The sequence below is a fragment of the Ornithorhynchus anatinus genome, chromosome 4 (assembly GCF_004115215.2).
Source record: "Ornithorhynchus anatinus isolate Pmale09 chromosome 4, mOrnAna1.pri.v4, whole genome shotgun sequence".
Classification (NCBI taxonomy): domain Eukaryota; kingdom Metazoa; phylum Chordata; class Mammalia; order Monotremata; family Ornithorhynchidae; genus Ornithorhynchus; species Ornithorhynchus anatinus.
The window spans coordinates 43,957,970-43,979,440 of record NC_041731.1 but is presented as its reverse complement, the minus strand read 5'-3'; the positions used below and the strand labels follow the sequence as shown (position 1 = coordinate 43,979,440).

The 21,471-nt window shown below is 42.8% G+C and overlaps 1 protein-coding gene across 5 annotated transcripts in view; it reads left to right on the top strand.

Moving 5' to 3' along the window:
• The first annotated feature begins 6,852 nt into the window (after positions 1–6,852).
• RC3H2 (ring finger and CCCH-type domains 2) overlaps positions 6,853–21,471 on the top strand; it is a 38,204-nt gene continuing 23,585 nt past the window's right edge. For 2 of the 5 annotated variants that reach the window (XM_029062410.2, XM_029062409.2), the window contains exons 1-4: positions 6,853–6,917; positions 16,486–16,782; positions 17,673–17,790; positions 20,254–20,487. In XM_029062410.2, coding sequence (XP_028918243.1) covers positions 16,552–16,782; positions 17,673–17,790; positions 20,254–20,487 — 583 coding nt within the window. In that variant the 5' untranslated portion in view covers positions 6,853–6,917; positions 16,486–16,551. Of the gene's footprint in view, positions 6,918–16,392; positions 16,783–17,672; positions 17,791–20,253; positions 20,488–21,471 lie in introns of those variants that run through there. The other 3 variants (XM_029062407.2, XM_029062411.2, XM_029062408.2) reach the window with 3 other exon arrangements.

Here is a 21,471-nt window from a genome sequence, read left to right as displayed (position 1 = left end):
CTGCTACGGGCTCTCGTTATATCCCGGCTAGACTACTGTGTCAGCCTTCTCTCTGACCTCCCTTCCTCCTCTCCCACCCCGCTCCAGTCTATTCTTCACTCCGCTGCCCGGCTCATCTTCCTGCAGAAACGATCTGGGCATGTCACTCCCCTTCTTAAACAACTCCAGTGGTTGCCTATCGACCTCCGCTCCAAACAAAAACTCCTCACTCTAGGCTTCGAGGCTCTACATCACCTTGCCCCTTCCTACCTCTCCTCCCTTCTGTCTTTCTACCACCCACCCCGCACGCTCCGCTCCTCCGCCGCCCACCTCCTCACCGTCCCTCGGTCTCACCTATCCCGCCGTCGACCCCCGGGCCACGTCCTCCCGCAGTCCTGGAACGCCCTCCCTCCTCACCTCCGCCAAACTGATTCTCTTCCCCTCTTCAAAACCCTACTTAAAACTCACCTCCTCCAAGAGGCCTTCCCAGACTGAGCTCCTCTTCTCCCTCTGCCACCCCCCCTTTACCTCTCCGCAGCTAAACCCTCTTTTTCCCCTTTTCCCTCTGCTCCTCCACCTCTCCCTTCCCATCCCCACAGCACTGTACTCGTCCGCTCAACTGTATATATTTCCGTTACCCTATTTATTTTGTTAATGAATTGTACATCGCCTTGATTCTATTTAGTTGCCATTGTTTTTACGAGATGTTCTTCCCCTTGACTCTATTTATTGCCATTGTTCTTGTCTGTCCGTCTTCCCTGATTAGACTGTAAGCCCGTCAAACGGCAGGGACTGTATCTGTTGCCGACTTGTTCATTCCAAGCGCTTAGTACAGTGCTCTGCACATAGTAAGCGCTCAATAAATACTAAAAATACTATTGATAGTAGTAAGCCCATTGTGGGCAGGAATTATCTCTCTCTATTGCTGTTTTGAACTTTCCAAGTGCCCAGTACAGTGCTCCTTACACAGTAGGCATTCAATAAATATGACTGAAGGAATGAATGACAGCTATACCAGGAATGGCCTCCAATTACGACAAGTCAGAACGGGGAAAATTGAGAGAGTTGTGCAATTATAAGCAGCGTTTATTATTATTAGTAGTAAGCCTGTTGTGGGCAGGCATTATCTCTCTTTATTGCTGTTTTGTACTTTCCAAGTGCTCAGTACAGTGATCCTCACAGTAAGCACTAAATAAATACGACTGAGGGAATGAATGATAGAATGGTCTCCAATTACAACGAGTCAGAACTGGGAAAATAGAGAGTTGTGCAATTACAAGCAGCGATTATTATTATGAGTAGTAGTAGTAGTAATTAGTAGTAGTAGTAGTGGTTAGTAGTAAGCCCATTGTGGGCAGGCATGTCTCTCTATTGCTGTTTTGTACTTTCCAAGTGCTCAGTACAGTGCTCCTCACACAGTAGGTGCTCAATAAATCCAACTGAAGGAATAAATGACAGCTATACGAGGAATTGGCCTCCAATTAGAATGAGTCAGAACTGAGAAAACAGAGAGAGTTGTGCAATGATAAGCAGCGATTATTAATGTCATGAGTACTAGTAGTAATTAATATTATTAGTAGTAGTAGTAAGCCTGTTGTGGGCAGGCATTATCTCTCTCTATTGCTGTTTTGTACTTTCCAAGCGCTCAGTTCAGTGCTCCTCATATAGGCGTCCAATAAATACAACTGAGGGAATGAATGAATGGCCTCCAATTACGACTCATAACTGGGAAAACAGAGTGGGGCAATTATAAGTAGCAATTATTATTATTATGAGGAGTAGTAATTTTTATTAGTAGTAGTAATAGTGATAGTAGTAAGCCCATTGTGGGCAGGCATTATGTCTCTCTATTGCTGTTTTGTACTTTCTAAGCGCTCAGTACAGTGCTCCTCACACAGTAGGCGCTCAATAAATACAACTGAAGGAATGACAGCTCTACGAGGAATGGCCTCCAATTACAACGAATCTGAACTGGGTAAAGAGAGAAAGTTGTGCAATTATAAGCAGCAATCATTATTATTAGTAATTAGTAGTAGTAGTGGTAGTAGTAAGCCCATTGTGGGCAGGCATTATCTCTCTCTATTGCTGTTTTGTACTTTCCAAGCATTCAGTACAGTACTGCTCTACACGGTAGGTGCTCAATAAATTTAACTGAAGGAATGAATGACAGCTATACGAGGAATAGCCTCCAATTGCAACGAATCTGAACTGGGTAAAGAGAGAAAGTTGTGCAATTATAAGCAACAATTATTAATATTAGTAGTAGTAGTAAGCCCCTTGTGGGCAGGCATTAATCTCTATTGCTGTTTTGTACTTTCCAAGCACTCAGTATAGTGCTCCTCACACAGTAAGCGCTCAATAAATAAGACTGAGGGAATGAATGATAGAATGGCCTCCAATTACAAGAAGTCAGAACTGGGAAAACAGAGAGTTGTGCAATTATAAGCAGCGATTATTATTATTATTATGAGTAGTAGTAATTAGTAGTAGTAGTGGTAGTAGTAAGCCCGTTGTGGGCAGGCATTATGTCTCTCTATCGCTGTTTTGTACTTACCAAGCGCTCAGTACAGTGCTCCTCACACAGTAGGCTCTCAATAAATACGACTGAAGGAATGAATGACAGCTATACGAGGAATGGCCTCTAATTACAGCGAGTCAGAACTGGGAAAAGAGAGAGAGTGGGGCAATTGTAAGCACCAATTATTATAATTATGAGTAGTAGTAGTAGTAGTAAACCTCTTGTGAGCAGGCATTACCTCTCTGTATTGCTGTTTTGTACTTTCCCAGTGCTCAGTTCACTGCTCCTCACACAGTAGGCGCTCAATAAATACGACTGAAGGAATGAATGACAGCTATACGAGAAATGGGCTCCAATTACAACGAGTCAGAACTGGGAAAAGAGAGAGTTGTGCAATTATAAGCAGCGATTATTATTATTATTTTTAGTAGTAGTAGTAAGCCAGTTATGGGCAGGCATTATCTCTCTTTATTGCTATTTTGTACTTTCCAAACGCTCAGTACAGTGCTCCTCACACAGTAGGCGCTCAATAAATATGACTGAAGGAATGAATGACAGCTATAGGAGGAATGGGCTCTAATTATAACGAGTCAGAACTGGGAAAAGAGACTGAGTGGGGCAATTATAAGCAGCGATGATTATTAGTAGTAGTAGTAGTGGAAGTAGTAAGCCCATTATGGGCATGCATTATGTCTATTGCTATTTTGTACTTTCCAAGTGCTCAGTACAGTGCTCCTCACACAGTGGACGCTCAATAAGTACAACTGAAGGAATGAATGATAGCTATAGGAGGAATGGCCTCTAATTACAAGGAGTCAGAACTGGGAAAAGAGAGTGAGTGGGGCAATTAGAAGCAGCGATGATTATTATTATTAGTAGTAGTGGTAGTAGTAAGCCCATTATGGGCAGGCATTATGTCTATTGCTATTTTGTACTTTCCAAGTGCTCAGTACAGTGCTCCTCACACAGTGGATGCTCAATAAGTACGACTGAAGGAATGAATGATAGCTATAGGAGGAATGGCCTCTAATTACAAGGAGTCAGAACTGGGAAAAGAGAGTTGCACAATTATAAGCAGCGATTATTAATATTACAAGTAGTAGTAGTAATAATTATTATTAGTAGTAGTAGTAAGCCTGTTGTGGGCAGGCATTGTGTCTCTCTATTGCTGTTTTGTTCTTTCCAAGCGTTCAGTACAGTGCTCCTCACACAGTAGGTGCTCGATAACTATGACTGAAGGAATGAATGACAGCTATAGGAGGAATGGCCTCTAAGTATAACGAGTCAGAACTGGGAAAACAGAGAGAGTGGTGCAATTATAAGCAGCGATTATTAATATTGAGTAGTAGTAGTTATTATTAGTAGTAGTGGTAGTAGTAGTAAGCCTGCTGTGGGCAGCCTTTACGTCTCTCTATTGCTGTTTTGTACTTTCCAAGCGCTCAGTGCAGTGCTCCTCACACAGTAGGTGCTCAGTAAATATGACTGAAGGTATGAATGATAGCTATATGAGGAATGGCCTCCAATTACAACGGGTCAGAACTGGGAAAAGAGAGAGTGTGGGGCAATTATAAGCAGCGATTATTATTAGTAGTAGTAGTAGACGTAGTAAACCCGTTGTGGGCAGGCATTATTTCTCTTTATTGCTGTTTTGTACTTTCCAAGTGTTCAGTACAGTGCGCCTCACATAGGCGTTCAATAAATATGACTGAGGGAATGAATGATAGAATGGCTTCCAATTATGAGTCAGAACTGGAAAAAAAGAGAGTGGGGCAATTATAAGTAGCGATTATTATTATTATGAAGAGTAGTAAGTAATTTTTTATTAGTAGTAGTAGTAGTGGTAGTAGTAAGTCCGTTTTGGGCAGGCATTACGTCTCTCTATTGCTGTTTTGAACTTTCCAAGCTCTCAGTACAGTGCTCCTCACATAGTAGGTGTTCAATAAATACGACTGAGGGAATGAATGATAGAATGGTCTCCAATTATGAGTCAGAACTGGGAAAACAGAGAGTTGTGCAATTATAAGCAGCGCTTATTATTATTAGTAGTAGTAGTGGTAGTAGTAAGCCCGCTGTGGGCAGGCATTATATCTCTCTGTTGCTGTTTTGTACTTTCCAAGCGCTCAGTATAGTGCTCCTCACACAGTAGGTGCTCAATAAATATGACTGAAGGAATGAATGATAGCTATACGAGGAATGGCCTCCAATTACAACGAGTCAGAACTGGGAAAAGAGAGAGTGTGGGGCAATTATAAGCAGCGATTATTATTATTATTAGTAGTAGTAGTCGTAGTAAACCCGTTGTGGGCAGGCATTGTCTCTCTTTATTGCTGCTTTGTGCTTCCCAAGCGCTCAGTACAGTGGTCCTCACATAGTAGGCATTCAATAAATACAACTGAGGGAATGAATGATAGAATGGCCTCCAATTGTGAGTCAGAATTGGGAAAACAGAGAGAGTGGGGCAATTATAAGTAGCAATTATTATTATTATGAGGAGTAGTAAGTAATTTTTTATTAGTAGTAGTAGTAGTAGTGCTAGTAGTAAGCCCGTTTTGGGCAGGCATTACGTCTCTCTATTGCTGTTTTGAACTTTCCAAGCTCTCAGTACAGTGCTCCTCACATAGTAGGCGTTCAATAAATACGACTGAGGGAATGAATGATAGAATGGCCTCCAATTATGAGTCAGAACTGGGAAAACAGAGAGAGTGGGGCAATTATAAGTAGCAATTATTATTATTATGAGGAGTAGTAATTTTTTATTATTATTAGTGGTAGTAGTAAGCCCGTTTTGGGCAGGCATAACGTCTCTCTATTGCTGTTTTGTACTTTCCAAGCGCTCAGTACAGTGCTCCTCACAATAAGCACTCAATAAATACGACTGAGGAAATGAATGATAGAATGGCCTCCAATTACGAGTCAGAACTGGGAAAACTCAGAGAGTGGGGCAATTTTAAGTAGTAATTATTATTATTATGAGGAGTAGTAATTTTTTATTATTAGTAGTAGTAGTGGTAGTAGTAAACCAGTTATGGGCAGGCATTATGTCTCTCTATTGCTGTTTTGTACTTTCCAAGCGCTCAGTACAGTGCTCCTCACACAGTAGGTGCTCAATAAATATGACTGAAAGAATGAATGACAGCTATAGGAGGAATGGCCTCCTCCTACGAGTCAGAACTGGGAAAACAGAGAGAGTGGCGCTATTGTAAGCAGCGATTATTATTATTATTATTATTATTAGTAGTAGTAGTAGTCGTAGTAAGCCCGTTTTGGGCAGGCATTACGTCTCTTTATTGCTGTTTTGTACTTTCCAAGTGCTCAGTACAGTGCTCCTCACAGTAAGCGCTCAATAAATACGACTGAGGGAATGAATGATAGAATGGCCTCCAATTACCAGTCAGAACTGGGAAAACAGAAAGTTGTGCAATTATAAGCAGCGATTATTATTATTAATAGTAGTAGTAAGCCTGTTGTGGGCAGGCATTCTCTCTTTATTGCTGTTTTGTACTTTCCAAGCACTCAGTACAGTGCTCCTCACAGTAGGCACTCAGTAAATACGACTGAGGGAATGAATGATAGAATGGCCTCCAATTACGAGTCAGAACTGGGAAAAGAGAGAGTTGGGCAACTATAAGCAGCTATTATTATTATTAATAGTAGTAAGCCTGTTGTGGGCAGGCATTCTCTCTTTATTGCTGTTTTGTACTTTCCAAGCGCTCAGTACAGTGCTCCTTACCCAGTAAGCACTCAGTAAATACGACTGAGGGAATGAATGATAGAATGGCCTCCAATTACGAGTCAGAACTGGGAAAACAGAAAGTTGTGCAATTATAAGCAGCGATTAGTAGTAGTAAGCCCGCTGTGGGCAGGCATTATGTCTCTCTGTTGCTGTTTCGTACTTTCCAAGCGCTCAGTACAGTGCTCCTCGCACAGTAGGCACTCAATAAATACGACTGAGGGAACGAATGATAGAATGGCCTCCAATTAGAAAGTGCCAGAACTGGGAAACGAGAGCGATTGGGGCAATTCTAAGCAGCCCCTCTGAAGCGAAGCAGGCCACTGAGCGCCAGTCAACGGCCAAGATGAAGACCAATCATGGCGGCCGCCCCTTTGCCTACCCTCCCTCAGCCGTCGAGGATCTCCCTCCTCACGTGACGAGGGCGAGGCGACGTCTCGCGAGAAGCGGGGCGTCGTCTCGCGAGAGGAGGCGGGAGTCTCGCGAGAAGGAGGAGGAGGAGGAGGTGGAGAAGGAGGCGCCGCCGCCGCGGCCGCCGCCAGCAGGGCTTTTCCCCGTCGCTCCCCATGGAGGTGGAGGCCGCGGCGCCGAGCCGAGCCCCGGGGAGAGGAGGCGTCGCCGCCGCCCCCGCCGGCCGCCGCGGGGCCTCCCGGAGCCGCCCGTAGCCCGTCCCCGCCCGGGCCCGCTGAGGTAGGGCGGGGGCGGGAGGGAGCGATGGAGGGAGGGAGGCGATGGAGGGAGAAGGACCGACCCGCGCTTCTCCTCAGCTCCACCGGGCCCCCTCCTTCGCCAGCTCCCCCCCGCCGGGCTCCTGCCCCCAGGCCCGCGCCTCCCTCCTGCACCGGGAGCCGCCCGCACACAGAGGACCGACCCCCCTCCCCCCCCTCGCCCCAACGCTCTGCTGAGGTGCCGGGGCGGCCAGGATGGCCACGAAATGGAGTCCGCGGATCTTCCTCCAGGGAGGGTGTTTCCCCTGTCTCCTTGGGGGGAGGCTGTTGGGGCGAGCCCTCCACCATCTTAGAGGAACGGTGGCAGCCGCGGTGTTGGCGTCGTTGACAGCTCGGCCGGGCAGGGCCCGCGCCCCGACACACGTCCGAGCCTCCTCTCGGGCCTCGGGCCTCGAGGACCGGAGCAGAGGGGCTGCTCTTTTCCTCCCCCCTCTTTCGTTTCAATCACAAAGGGGATGCGTTTTTTTCCTTCCCCCCTCCTTTATTGCAGTGATCAACAGGGTCCTTTTTTTTCTTCCTCCCCCCTCTTTCGTTTCAGTGACAAATGGGGTGCTTTTTCTCCTTCCTCCCCCCTCTTTCATTGCAGTGATCAACAGGGTCCTTTTTTTTCTTCCTCCCCCCTCTCTCGTTTCAGTGACAAATGGGGTGCTTTTTTTTCCTCTTTCCTCCCCCCCTTTTTCGTTTCAGTGACAAACGGGGTGCTTTTTTATCCTTCTTCCCTCCTCTTTCATTTCAGGGACAAACGGGGTGCTTTTCGTTTTCTTCTTCCCCCCTCTTTCGTTTCAGTGACAAATGGGGTGCTTTTCTTTTTCCTTCCTCCTCCCCTCTTTCGTTTCACTAATAATCGGGGTGCTTTTCTTTTTCCTTCCTCCCCCCTTTTTCGTTTCAGTGACAACTGGGGTGCTTTTCTTTTTCCTTCCTCCCCTCTTTCGTTTTAGTGGTAAACGAGGTGCTCTTTTTTCCTTCCTACCCCCCTCTTTTGTTTCAGTGATAGACGGGGTGCTTTTCTTTTTCATTCATTCATTTATTCAATAGTATTTATTGAGCGCTTACTATGTGCAGAGCACTGTACTGAGCGCTTGGAATGGACAAATCGGCAACAGATAGAGACAATCCCTGCCCACTGACGAGCTGACAGTCTAAGCGGGGGAGACAGACAAAAACAATAGCAATAAATAGAATCAAGATCCTTCCTCCCCCCCCTTTCGTTTCAGTGACAAACGGGGTGCATTTTTTCCCTCCACCCCCTTTCATTTCATGGACAAACGGGATGCTTTTTTTTTCCTTCTATCCCCCTTCTTTCATTTCAGTTTTTCGTTTCATTTTTTTTCTTCCCCCTCTTTCATTTCAGTGACAAATGGGGTGCTTTTCTTTTTCCTTCCTTCTCCCCCTTTCATTTCAATGGTGCAAAAGTAGAGGGAGGAATGAGTAGGAAAAGGGCCCAACATTGAGGATGAGAAACATTACAGAACATGACAGAATAGATAATAATTATATATTTGTTACCTTATTTATTTTGTTAATAAGGTGTATATCTTTTTGATTCTATTTCTCTTGATGATGTTGTCTTGTTTTTGTTTTGTTCTCCTCTGCTTTGCTGTCTGGCTCCCCCATTTAGGCTGAGCCCATCGTTGGGAAGGGATGGTCTCTATCTGTTGCCCAACTGGACAGTCCAAGCGCTTAGTCCAGTGCTCTGCACATAGTAAGCGCTCAGTAAATGCTATTGAATGAATGAATGAAAGGCCTAAACGTAGCTCCCTTACCCCATTCCTCCAACTGAACCTGGCACCGTTCAAAATTTTCAGAGAAGAAACTGGACATGCCATTCAGACTTTTCTTCTCCTTTAATATAGATAATATACATAATTATATATAATATATCAGAACCCCTTTCTCCTGTTTAGATACTCCAACCACTCCCTTGCTATAGCATTTTTTTCCCCTCCTGCCGATACCACAGCCAGTAACCTTCCCATCGGTCTTATTAGGGTTTAGAAAAATGATCAGTAATCTTCCCTTTAGTCATATTAGGGTTTAGAAAAATGATCAGTAACCTTCCTGTTGGTGGTCGCAGGGTTTAGAAGAATAATCAGATCCAAATGTGTACAGTGCTTCGAGAAAGGTTTCACCAAATTTACCATCCCATTTAAGGACTGAATTGTCGAAATCCAGTAACCTTCTCCTTGGTCTCCTTAGGGTTTAGAAGAATAATCAGATCCAAATGTGTACAGTGCTTCGAGAAAGGTGTCACCAAATTTACCATCCCATTTAAGGACTGAATTGTCGAAATCCAGTAACCTTCTCCTTGGTCTCCTTAGGGTTTAGAAGAATAATCAGATCCAAATGTCTACAGGGTTTCCTATCATTGTTTAGAGAAAGGTGTCACCAAAATTACTATCCCATTTAAGGACTGAATTGTCAAAATCCTAGGTACTAGTTAGTTATTACTTAGAAAACCTGAAGTAGGTAAAGTCTTCAGTCTCTATCTGACTTGGAATGAATTTACATTTTTTGCCAAATAGTTCCATGGATTTTCAATTTTATCATGATATTCCTTTTTTTCTTGCCATCTTCAAAAGAAGAGGTGTATTTCTCCATTTGGGGGAAGGGGTTTTCTCTTATTTTTTGGGCTCCGATTCCAACATTTTGTATAAGGAAAACTAGGAATTTTCATTGGCGGCCAGTGGCTGAGATTTTGACCGCATAACTACAATATTTACTGACCTCTTTGCTCTGACATGGAAGTATAAATGTTTCCCTTTCTAGTGTTGAATCATCAAAACACCTGAACAATATTAAGAAATGAAACTAGTCAGAGTTTCAGTACAGTGTGCAGTGTGAAATATTCATGACGGCATCTTCCTTGAGATTCTCTTTGACGTTTGGTTCCATGAAAGACACTGACATTCTCACCTTCAAATTTCCTCCCTGCCGTTTTAAAGCAATAAAATATTTCAGTCAAGGCCTTTTGAACTTCGTACTATAATGATAATTGCCATAGGGCATCACAGTTCTCTTGTCCAAAGAATAAATTATCTCTATAAAAACAGCTAGATGAAAACAAAATTCCATAATACACTTTTCTGTCGTGATTAGTGTAGCAGAGTGAAGTAATTGCTTAGCTTGAATTTCTGTCACAAAGATCAATATATTAGTGGATACTACTTGGTCTGCTAACATGACCAAGTCTGTACTAGATTAAATTTTCAACTCACGTTTTACAATTCGCATTTTAACAGACCTAAAGTGTAGTTACTCTATTAGGGTTTTAGGAAGGAACTTTCACCCTTTAGCTTCTTGTGATAAAACAATAAATAGCATTTGGAGATCTTTCAGAAAATAAAGAAGGAAAGTGTAATCTTGAAAATGATAAGAAAGAACCAGCAGGAGGTTGATATGGAAATCATTCCAAGATTTATGATCTGCTGTGCCACCCACTTGTGGAGAAAGAAAGTAATCGTAACTGAAAAGTGACCTCAGAAAAATTTATTCATCATCCGTGCACTGACTACAGATGATTTATCTTGCTAGACAAATTAGAAAGCCGAAATAGGTTGATCTTTAAAATTGGCATTTGTTCTTCATGCTCATTTGGAAACGCTTTGAAGAGGAGTTTGGTCCCGACTTGAAACCACGAGATTATTCTCATGGTTTCATAGTTCATGTGACCAAAACTTCAGGGAGGATTATTTCAATTTCTTTCAGATATAATGTAATTTTCTGAAATATGAAAAGACTATTTCCAGTCATTCCCCTCAGTGACTCCAGTCTCCTAATCTTTAACACCATTACCGCTCTGGAAAGTCGGAAGGAAAAAAGGAAAGGTTCGATTTGGCCAAGCTAATCAAAGAGTTCTTCAAGTTTAGTTTGTGATATTTTTACTTGAAGAGTATCCCCGTGTATCTGAAGATGGGTGACTTCAAGGATTTTGTCTAATGACGGGGAAAAGAGTTGCCTAGTATTAAACGTTTTCTTTAAGGTTAAGAAACTGAGGCCCTCGAGGGATAGGTTCCATGTTGGACTTCCACCTTTGTTCTCTTTCCCAGGGCTCAGAGCTCAGCACATAGTGAGTGCTTAATAAATAGTATTACTGCTTTAAAAAAAAAAGTGATGGGGGTAGTAATCGAAAGTGAAACTTGTGCCAAAATGAACCACTGTTGGACTGAAGTATAGCAACAAGTGCTGTGTGATAAAAAAATTTTTAATGTTTACACTTATAAAGCACCATTAATATGCCCATCTTTATGAGGCGCTTCATGTTGTTAGCCCCGTTTATTTGCTCAGGTTAGGAAACTGACCCACAAAAGAAGTTTACATCCTGATAAGGGTGAGGTGAACAGATAGCTTTGGTCATGCCTCAATCAGCCGCAAGATAAATACAATTTAGAACTTTACCAATAATACATTCATCAATCAAGTGAAAATTCAGAATCTTGGAAACCAAGTAAATGAACACTAGTTTGAAATAGTGTCATCGAACATACCTTTTTAAAGTTAGGAGTCTAAAGCTTTTTAACAGTATTGTTTGGTTTGGCGGCGGCTTCTCCAAATGAAAACTGAAAGTTATCAAATTCCTAGAAGGATTTTTCCTCATGGTCATCGGTGGCGTTTAATGAGCGCTTACTATGTGCAAAGCACTCTACTAAGCCCTTGGGAGAGTACAATAAGCAGCGTGGCTCAGTGGAAAGAGCACAGGCTTTGGAGTCAGAGGTCATGGGTTTGAATCCCAGCTCGGCCACTTGTCAGCTGTGTGACTTTGGGCAAGTCACTTAACTTCTCAGTGCCTCAGTTACCTCATCTGTAAAATGGGGATTAAGACTGAGTCCCACGTGGGACAACCTGATTCCCCTGTGCCCAGCCCAGCGCTTAGAACAGTGCTCAGCACATAGTAAGCGCTTAACAAATACCAACATTATTATTAAAGTTGGCATACCTGTTCCCTGCCCCCAACAAGGTTACAGTCTAGTGGAGTTCTCCTACAGCTCTCCTACAAGGAATCATGCTACAATCTCAATTAGGAAAATAATTCCTGGTGAAGTAAATAAACATCTCAGTAGTTGGTATTGAGGATAAAATAATTTTCACATGCCTTCAGATTAAATCCTGGTGGCATCTGGACTGAGCAAATCTTCATCTCTTAAATTCTTTAAAGATGGTTATAAAAATGAAAAATGAACGTTTGGCCAATTTTTAGCCATTTTTGATTTTTATTCAGACTCTTTCCCTCAGAGTAAAAAGGATTGCTATACAGCATATTAAGTGAGTTAGCTTAGGTGTATTGGATGAAAAGTACAGAAATACGTTTTGTTTCTCAGAAAATGTACTCCATTTTCCTTCCCAATAGTCATCTAAAAGTGTTTCAAAAATTGGTAGGTCTTGGAGTTTGAAAAATACGCAACTGCAGTCGGTGGATCCCACAGATAGGGTCTTCAGAACTTCTGACTTGTTGACAAAGTGTGTTTAAAATAGTCCTGAATGTTGAGGGCATTGGAATATGTTTTTGTTTAATAGGCTGTTGTGATTGGTTTATGCAGTTTAAAATTTCATTAGGATGGTCTTGGAAAAACTAAATGAGAACATCTCACACTAAGATTAGTTTAAATATATTGTATACCCACTGAACACTGTAATACCTACCAAATTAGCATTTCCAAATACGATCATTATGAAAATAAAATACAGACAGTTGAAGTGATTCTGATAAACGTTTTAGTATTCCAATTTGTCTTTAGTTCAATCACTTAATGGTATTTATTCAGCACTTTAAATTTGAGTAATTGATTTTGAGATAAAATTTAAAAAAAAACTAGACCCTAGGTGGCTTTCTCCTGGGAAAATGTATTCGTTTTTGTGAAAGGAAAGATTTCCATTAAAAGATGTATTAATATGTTGGAGAAACTGATTAATTTTACTTTGCTTAAAGTAAAACTGAAAGTTGACCAGTCTAGTGGGCTGGAAAGTAAATGAACATGTTTCTAGAATGATGGCCATAATAGGTGTGCTTTTATAAAAGGTATGAAATATGCATTTTTTTTTTTGACTAGCAAAATTTGGAGTCTTGTGGCTTTTTTTTTTAATACACACTTAGGATTTGCAATGAATTTGAGTAAATTCACATAGGTGTCTTCTCTCTCTTAATAGTTTTATATAGGGCACTAGGTGTGTCTTAATTTCTTAGAACTAAAATATCTCAGGATGACTCCTGGAATCGTGGTTGTTGAGGGAACATTGTCATTGAATCATTTGTTCTCTTGGATTTAAGCTTGTTTAAATCTTTGTTGTGAAACTAAGTATATACCAGAGTTTGTAAACAGTTCTATGAACAAAGTATAAGCTGTGTAATTGTCCTCAATACCCAGATTTCTAGTTCATCAGAGAGCCTTCTGTTACAGACTTACATAAGTGGTGTTTAATTGTTCTGAATTTGAAGCCGAGAATGTGCGCCTTGTGAGTCAACACGCAGGATTCAAGCAAGTACCCTTGACAATTTTCAAGTTAGAGAAAGCCATGTAAAAATAATAGTGTTTCACTTTTGCCTAGCCCCTTATGACCACAAACTCCTCCATGTAAAGGTTCATAGAAATACAAACTATAAGGCATTCAGTACCTTGTATTTTAATATTTCCAATTATATTAAAATTATGATAATTAAAATGACTAAAATAATTGGTCAGATTGTGTTATGTGAATATCAGGGATTTTTTGAGGCTTCAGATTTTTTTTTTTCCTTTTTCAACCTTTCAGTAATATCACTCGGGCAGGAGTTTTTTCCTCCATCTCTCAAAAGGTGTAACATTAGAGCAACCCTGTCTTGAATATGTGATTTTTTATTTCGTTTTCATCAGCGACTGAATCTAGAGGTGGCACCAGTGATTTTATTTACCTGAGGAGCCTGCCACCTCTCTAATTGAAGTTGTCAGCCAGGAGAAAAGATTGGGCAGCAAAGCACTTGTCTCAGTGCATTTTTTTGCAACCTGGGTTCTAAAACTCAGTTTTCCATATCTAGAAGCTGTTATTCAAGCTTTTCTTATTTTTGTTCATAGTTCCCAGAGTAGTTTTATTTTTTTAAGGAAAAGCTTGTAAAGAGATGGAAGGCACCTTGAAAGAGCCCTTCCCCCTACCTCTAGGCAGGTGAATGACTAACTGACTCATCCAAGGCTGCTGGATTTCTAGGCTTTCCATAAAATACCTGGGGACAGAGACACCATAACAGCTTTCGCTCCTTTGAGAATCTGCTCTAGTGTCTTATCACTCCCATAGTCAAGAAGCAGCAGGGCCTATTGGAAAGAGCATGAACCTGAGAGTCAGGGAACTTAAGTTCTTCTACTCACCGCACCACTTGCCTGCCGTTTGATCTCGACCAAGTCACTTAACTTCTCTGTGGCTCAATTTCCTCATTCAGAAAATGAGGAGTGACTACAACTTCTCCCTCCCCCCTAGACTGTGAGCTTCATGTGGTCCAGGGACTGTGTCCAACATAGTTATATAGTATCTACCCCTGTGCTTTGTACATAGTAAATGTTTAACACAGTGCTGTGCACCTAAGTTCTCAAATAGAGATGATTGATTAACAGATACCACAATTATCTACCCCCCGGGCTTAGAACAGGGTTTGTCAAATAGTAAAAGAGTGTTTTATAATAATCATACTATCATATAGTGAGTTCTTCTGTGTGCCCTACTATACCTCTCCTTTAAGGGGCAACACTATAAGCATAATTTGGTTAATCCTAGCAGCAGGAGGAACACAGCCGTTTATACACTCAGTGCCCCTCATAGTGTATGTTTTCATTATGTATTTTGGCTAGAGTGCTATTAATTGGGGGATATTTTACTGAAAACTCCTATCTGTGGATTCATTCAGTCAGTGATATTTATTGAGTGCTTACTGTGTGCAGATCACTATACTAAGCACTTGGGAGAGTACAGTATCAGAGAGTTGGTAAACATTTTCCCTGCCCGTAATGAGGCCTAGTTGGGGAGACAGACATTAAAATAAATTACAGATATGTACATAAGTGCTGTGAGCCTGAGGGAGGGGTGAATATCAAATGCTTAAAGGGTACAAATTCGAGTGCACCGGCAATGTGAGAGGGAGAGGGAATGGGGGAAATGAGGGCTTAATTGGGAAAGGCCTCTTGAGGAGATGTGATTTTTAAAAAGACTTTGAAAGTGGAGAGAGTGGTGGTGTGTCGTATATAAGGTTGGTGGGGGGTAGTTTGAGGCCAGAGGGAGGATGTGGGCAAGGAATCAGCAGTGATCTTGAGGCACAGTGAATAAATTGGCATTAGAGGAGCAAAGTGAGCAGGCTGGGTTGTAGTAGGGGATCAGCAACATACCATAGATAGGAAGGGGCAAAGTGATTGAGTGTTTGGGGAGGTGAATGGGCAGCCACAGGAGGATCTGAGGAGTGGGGAAATGTGAACTGAACTTTGTTTTAGAAAAATCATTTGGACAGCAGAGTGAAGTATGGACAAATGTGAGAAGAGACAGTGTGGTGAACAGTTATGTGCAGTCATGAGGCATCATGCATCAGGTTTCTATAACATGGGGTTCTGCAAGAACACAATCCCCATGATTCTGAACTGGATGTATTTTGTTATATTTATTTCCCCGAAAGGAGTATCCATAATCTGGGCCATTTGTAGTACGGGGACCAGTGGAGCCTGGGACAACGAGGCTGGCACGGGGCTCCCTGTCAGTAGGGGAAAGGCAGGGATAGTTAAAGACAGTGGTTCTTCCTTTAGACCCCCAATTCCCTCCTCCCCCCCAATCCCCTGAGTGATATGCAGGAGTAAGGTTTTACTGCCTTTGCCTCCCCGCCCTTTCCTGATGCAGTCTGCAGAGCCTAGGACTTAAAACTCTAGTCATCCCTCCCTCCCACCCTCTCTTGCTTCCTCCTCCCACCTCTGTCCTGTGCAGCTGTCCTGAGGCAGGGGCGGCGTGGCCGGGGGGAGCCCTTCCGTGACCTCTCTGCCCCTCTCGGAGATGACTCCAAAGAGCTGCTGCTGGATGGGATGGGATTGGAGGGCCGGGCAAGGAGAGAGGCAAGAAGACTCCAGGGGCTTAGAGAGGTGATCACTTCCACCCTCCCAATGCCATTCTGCCCAGAGGTTGATGCCCAGATATGCTGCCTTCTGGGGGACCACTCATTCTATGGCATGGACAGATGACTAAATTTTACAAAGTTGTCTGTGAACTAAAAGGTCTCTGCCCTTTTTCTTCAAATCAAATATACAATATCCTACACATTCAGGCAAAGGGAACTGTAAAGGCCAAAGAAAGAGTTAACTTTTAGGACATTAATTTTGGTTGGTCAGTAGTTTAAGCTTTGAATTTATGCATTGGATTAATTTAGAAGACTTTTTGACTTTTTCAGGCTCAATTTTACTCTAGTACAAAGTATGTATAGTTTACCGGGCAAAAAATGTCAGCTTAGCTATTTTAGCTACCAAAGTCATTAAAATTGATTTTCACATCTTGTTAATTATGAGGGTATGGAAGTAATTTTTGTTGTTGTTCATTTCCAGCTTACAAAACACTACACAGTGAAATAATGGTCTGCTAGACTACTACCCAAGCGTCCAGCTTCCATAATGCCCGTGCAGGCAGCTCAGTGGACAGAGTTTCTGTCCTGCCCAATCTGCTACAATGAATTTGATGAGAACGTACACAAGCCCATCAGTTTAGGATGCTCGCACACCGTCTGTAAGACCTGCCTGAATAAACTTCATCGCAAGGCATGCCCTTTTGACCAAACTGCCATCAACACAGACATTGATGTGCTTCCTGTAAACTTTGCACTTCTTCAGTTAGTTGGAGCCCAGGTAAGACTTGACCCTGAGTTTATCTTCTCAAAATGTATAAGCATCGCTCCCTTTCTCTTCATTTCTGTACAATCATAAGGTTCCGTGTTTATTTTTTTTTTTTAAAAAAAAGTCCTCAGGGCTTCACAACACACTCCATTCTTTATCGTGAGTTTTGGGTAGCGCTCAGTGGCTGAGTAAGGGAATGGTCTTCTGACGGTGCACATCTGTTTGGAAAGAACATGATGTGCAGTCGGAATGGCTGTGCACTGGTCAAGCCTCGTGTACCATGGCGCAGGCTTTCTTTAATGCGGAGTTTGTTGAGAGTGTAACCTCGGTGTTCTGGGAGAAATCGAGTGTATATTGAACCCTTTTCATATCAAATTTGCTTCCAAAAATCAGATTGTACCTTCAGAAGTAGGCCTTGCAGTAAGAGCTAAGAGTGTTTGTCATCTTATCTAACATGCCGATATTTCCTCTGATGCGATTTTCACTGTGTGGACCAAAGCTGGCCTGCACAGCTGGTTCCTCTCTTTGAACAGAGCACAATTTGCAAGGAAAGGGAAAGGGGGATGGTAGAATTGCTGAAACTCCTCTATTTCAGGATTGCTAGCGGGTGTCTTGCGAACTCCCTGGACATCCGTGCAGCTTGGCAGGAAAATGGTTTGGAATTTTTAGGCATACCAGCATTAGCAATTTCACTAGCTGGAAAACTAGTGTGATCTCACTTTTAATGTGAGAGGCCTTAAAATGCTTGGAAACAATAGATCCCATATCTGGTATTAACTTCTGTAAAACCACTACAGCTTCTCGGCTCAAAATTCAAAGGGCAGTAGTATTGTTGGGGATGCTCAGATTAAGATACTGTACAGAAAAACTGACCTCTGCTTTTCCTGTGACTTCCCTTTTAGGTACCAGATCATCAAACAGTAAAATTAAGTAACCTGGGAGAGAATAAACACTATGAGGTGGCAAAGAAATGTGTTGAGGATTTGGCACTCTACTTAAAACCACTAAGTGGCGGAAAGGGTGAGTATTTTAAAAAGCCATGATTGTTTTATTGAGTAATCCTTGAATGGAATGTGTTCCTTGTGGAAAGACATCGTAAAGAGAGAGGGATGTGAATTTATTTGAGATTAAAATGCCTGGTAAACTCTTCAAACTTTCTGATTATCCATTTAAAAACTAGTTGGCTTTTTTTTTTTTTAAGAATAACCAATATCTTTGTTAACCAAGGAGAAACTCACCCTTCAAGTTATATGAAGTTGACTAACTAGTCATCTAATTGTTTGATTTAGCTTCTTGTGTAGCCAATTTTCAGTTTTCCATTTACAGTTGCTGGAATAGAAGACATGTTATTAAATCAGTGCCGGGCAGATTTGTATTAGTTATTGGTGTAGATTATTCCTGACGTTTACTATGTGCTTACTATGCCAAAGGCAATATACTACATCCTGGGATAGGGAAGCTCACATTGACTCGTCGCATGGCTCACAGGGGGCTCAAAGTCCAAGTTGGAGTAGACAGCTCATATAAGGGAAGGATGTTATAGTACCCCATTTCAGACAGGTTCCTGTAAAAGAATGAAAACTATAAATGGTAATCATTCTGTGAACTAAGCAGAACTCGGAGGGGCCTTCCATGAGTACATCCTTGGTTGCCACAACCTTCCCCGTGTCCCGAGAGGTTAGAGGACGAATTTCTATCCGTACCTCGGTCCTATATGGGTGGGAGAGCTTCACTCCCACGATGATCAGCGGGAGTGGGGAGACTGGTCTGGGTCTTGTGGCTGTGGGACTCCAGGCTTCTGCTCACCCTGCTTCTGCAGGGTGGTGGGCCTTCATGCTCAGGGTGGTTTTTGGTTTTTGTGGTATTTGTTAAGCACTTACTGTGTGCCAGGCACTGTTCTAAGCACTGGGGAAGATACAAGCTAATGAGGTTGGATCCAATCCGTGTCCCACATGAGCCTCACAGTCTTAACCCCATTTTACAGAGGAGCCTGGCAGGGAGAGGAAGACTGATCCAAACAGTGTGCGTCTCCCAAGCTTCAGTGGCTCCCCAGTTTAGACTGTGAGCCCATTATTGGGCAGGGATCGTCTCTGTTGCCGAATTGTACATTCCAAATACTTAGTACAGTGCTCTGCACATAGTAAGCGCTCAATAAATAGTATTGAATGAATGAATGAATACTGTTCTCATTGCTCTGGGTTTCTCTGGGTATCTGAGCTTGGGTAGTTCATATTGCTATAATTGGGACGATACTTAATAGGTCATTTTTTTAATGGTACTTGTTAAGTGCTTACTATGTGCCAAGCACAGAACTAAGCACGGGAGCAGATATAAGGTAATCAGATCGGACACAGTTCTTGTCCCATAGTAGGAGGGAGTAGGGGTTAATCCCCATTTTACAGATGAGGGAACTGAGGGACAGAGAAATTAAGTGACATGCCCAAGGTCACACAGTCAAGTAAAAGAAACAGCATTTGAACTCAGTCCCACTTGACGCCCAAGCACTTTCCACTGACCTGGCTCCTTCCCTAGTAGATTGATGGATGTCTTATTTAGCTTTATGCAATCTTCCCAGGTCCAGGCGTGTCCTGGAGGCCACCAAGATTGATTGACTGGGCTCTTGCTGGGCCCAAATGGCCTGGTCCTCCCACCCTCAATTTTGATGTAGCAGCCTCTCCTGAACAGTAAAACTGTCTTTCCTGCAGTCTGCAGGTGCCTCACCTGCAGACTGCAAAGGATCCCTTAGTGGAATCGCTATCCCTTACTGCCCAGACAGAGGGCCATAGTCCAGGGTGCCTCTGTTTCAAATAATATGAGCAACACTACTACTCCTTCCATCAGAATGGATAGTTGAGGAATTCCTTCCTTTCATCAATCCCAAATCTTTGCCTTTTCATTTTAAGCCCATCTCTGCCTAATTTGTCCTTTATGATATGAAGAACATCCTCCTTGGAATAATAATAATAATAATAGCATAACCACCTACTATTTGCCAGCACTGTAAAGCACTGGGGTAAATGACAAGATAGAACACTGTCCCTGTCCTGCATAGGGCTCACAGCCTAAGAAGATAAGGAGCTCTGAGATCTTATCCCCATTTTGCAAATAAGGAAACTGAGGAACAAAGGGGTTAAGGGATTTGGTGGGAGCAGAAGTAGGAGCCATGACTCCTGACTCCCAGACCTTTCCTTTTTCACCATAAATGGTGATAGCTCCTGAAAGCTACATGCTTCCTTGGAAGCAAGTTGACCAGGTAAACTCTGGAATGGAATGGGAGTGTTGATCGTCAGAGTTCATTTGGAATTTTCCAAGGAGAGTGTTTATGAAAGGGCCATTAAACAATAATGTCTCAAAGGATATTTCCTTGAGATGCTGATAAATTTTCCAAGCTGGCATAGTTAAACATTCACAGGGAAAACCTCTTGTATTCAACTTTTCCTAAAAGGCTTGGTTTCTCTTTTTTCCCCCTCCCTCTCCCTAAAGGTGTTGCCAGTTTGAATCAGAGCGCACTGAGCCGTCCGATGCAGAGGAAACTGGTGACCCTGGTGAACTGTCAGTTGGTAGAGGAAGAAGGTCGCGTAAGAGCCATGCGAGCAGCACGCTCCCTCGGAGAGAGAACTGTAACAGAACTGATTTTACAGCACCAGAACCCTCAGCAGCTGTCTGCCAATCTGTGGGCTGCCGTTAGGGCTCGAGGATGCCAGTTTCTAGGGCCAGGTAGGAGTCCTCAAACTCAACCGGTTTTATCCCTTTCTTAGGGAACACAATTCCTATCGGAGGCAAGGGAAACATTTTCCAAGGAGGGCAGAGGAGTTCTCTCTCTCATAGGATTATAGTGAAGTGATTTTCCTTGTGCTCTTTTTGAGCAAATCGGCTAAGCCCCTATTACGGCTACATGAGTTGTCTAATTAGTTTGCTCAAGCACATGGGGAACATAATGTACTGTATTCATTTGCAGTCTTTTTAGAGAGCAGCTAAACCCAAGCAGTGTTTAGGTGAAGGTTGCTATATCTTTGAGTTTTTCTCCTCTTTTCTCACTTTCCCTCACACTCTCGCTTGGCAAACACTCTCCAAAACCTGATGGATTTTTCAGTAATTGTGTTGGAGAAGAAAATTGAGGGTTTCATAATAGTAACTGGAGGGTATGGATGATGGGAAAAGTTTCTCAATGAGTAATGCTTCCTTAGTCCTTACCGAGAACCTAAAGGATGGAATGAAGACACAGAAGGCAGGTAGTGAGGAATCAGAAATGCATAGGTGCAAGGGAAACTGAGGCCTGCAGCTATCAGGGCAGAGCAAACCAGCAGCCTTACAGTGTGCCGGGCACTTTAGTAGCCCTCTCTGCCCCTGCAGCCCAGATGGGACTGGAAGTGGAACAAAATATTGGTTCCTCCTATTGCCAAACTTTGCCCAGCAGAGGGTCATTGGCACCATGGCTTGCCTCACCCTCACTGGGCTATGAGGCCGGGCCAGGGAGGCCCCTCCCATCCTTAGCCCCGAATCCCACGAGGATGAGTCAAGAACTGAGGCTCTGAAGCCATCGTGATGGTGTGAGCCTTTTAGGGCCACAGACTCTCCGTACCACTACCCGGCTTTTAGTCATCACCTACTTCCACTTCAGCCTAAGCTGGGGAGTGAGGCAGAAACCATGCAGCTGCTGTGGGGCAGCGAATGAGTAGCAGGGAAAGATTATATCTTTAC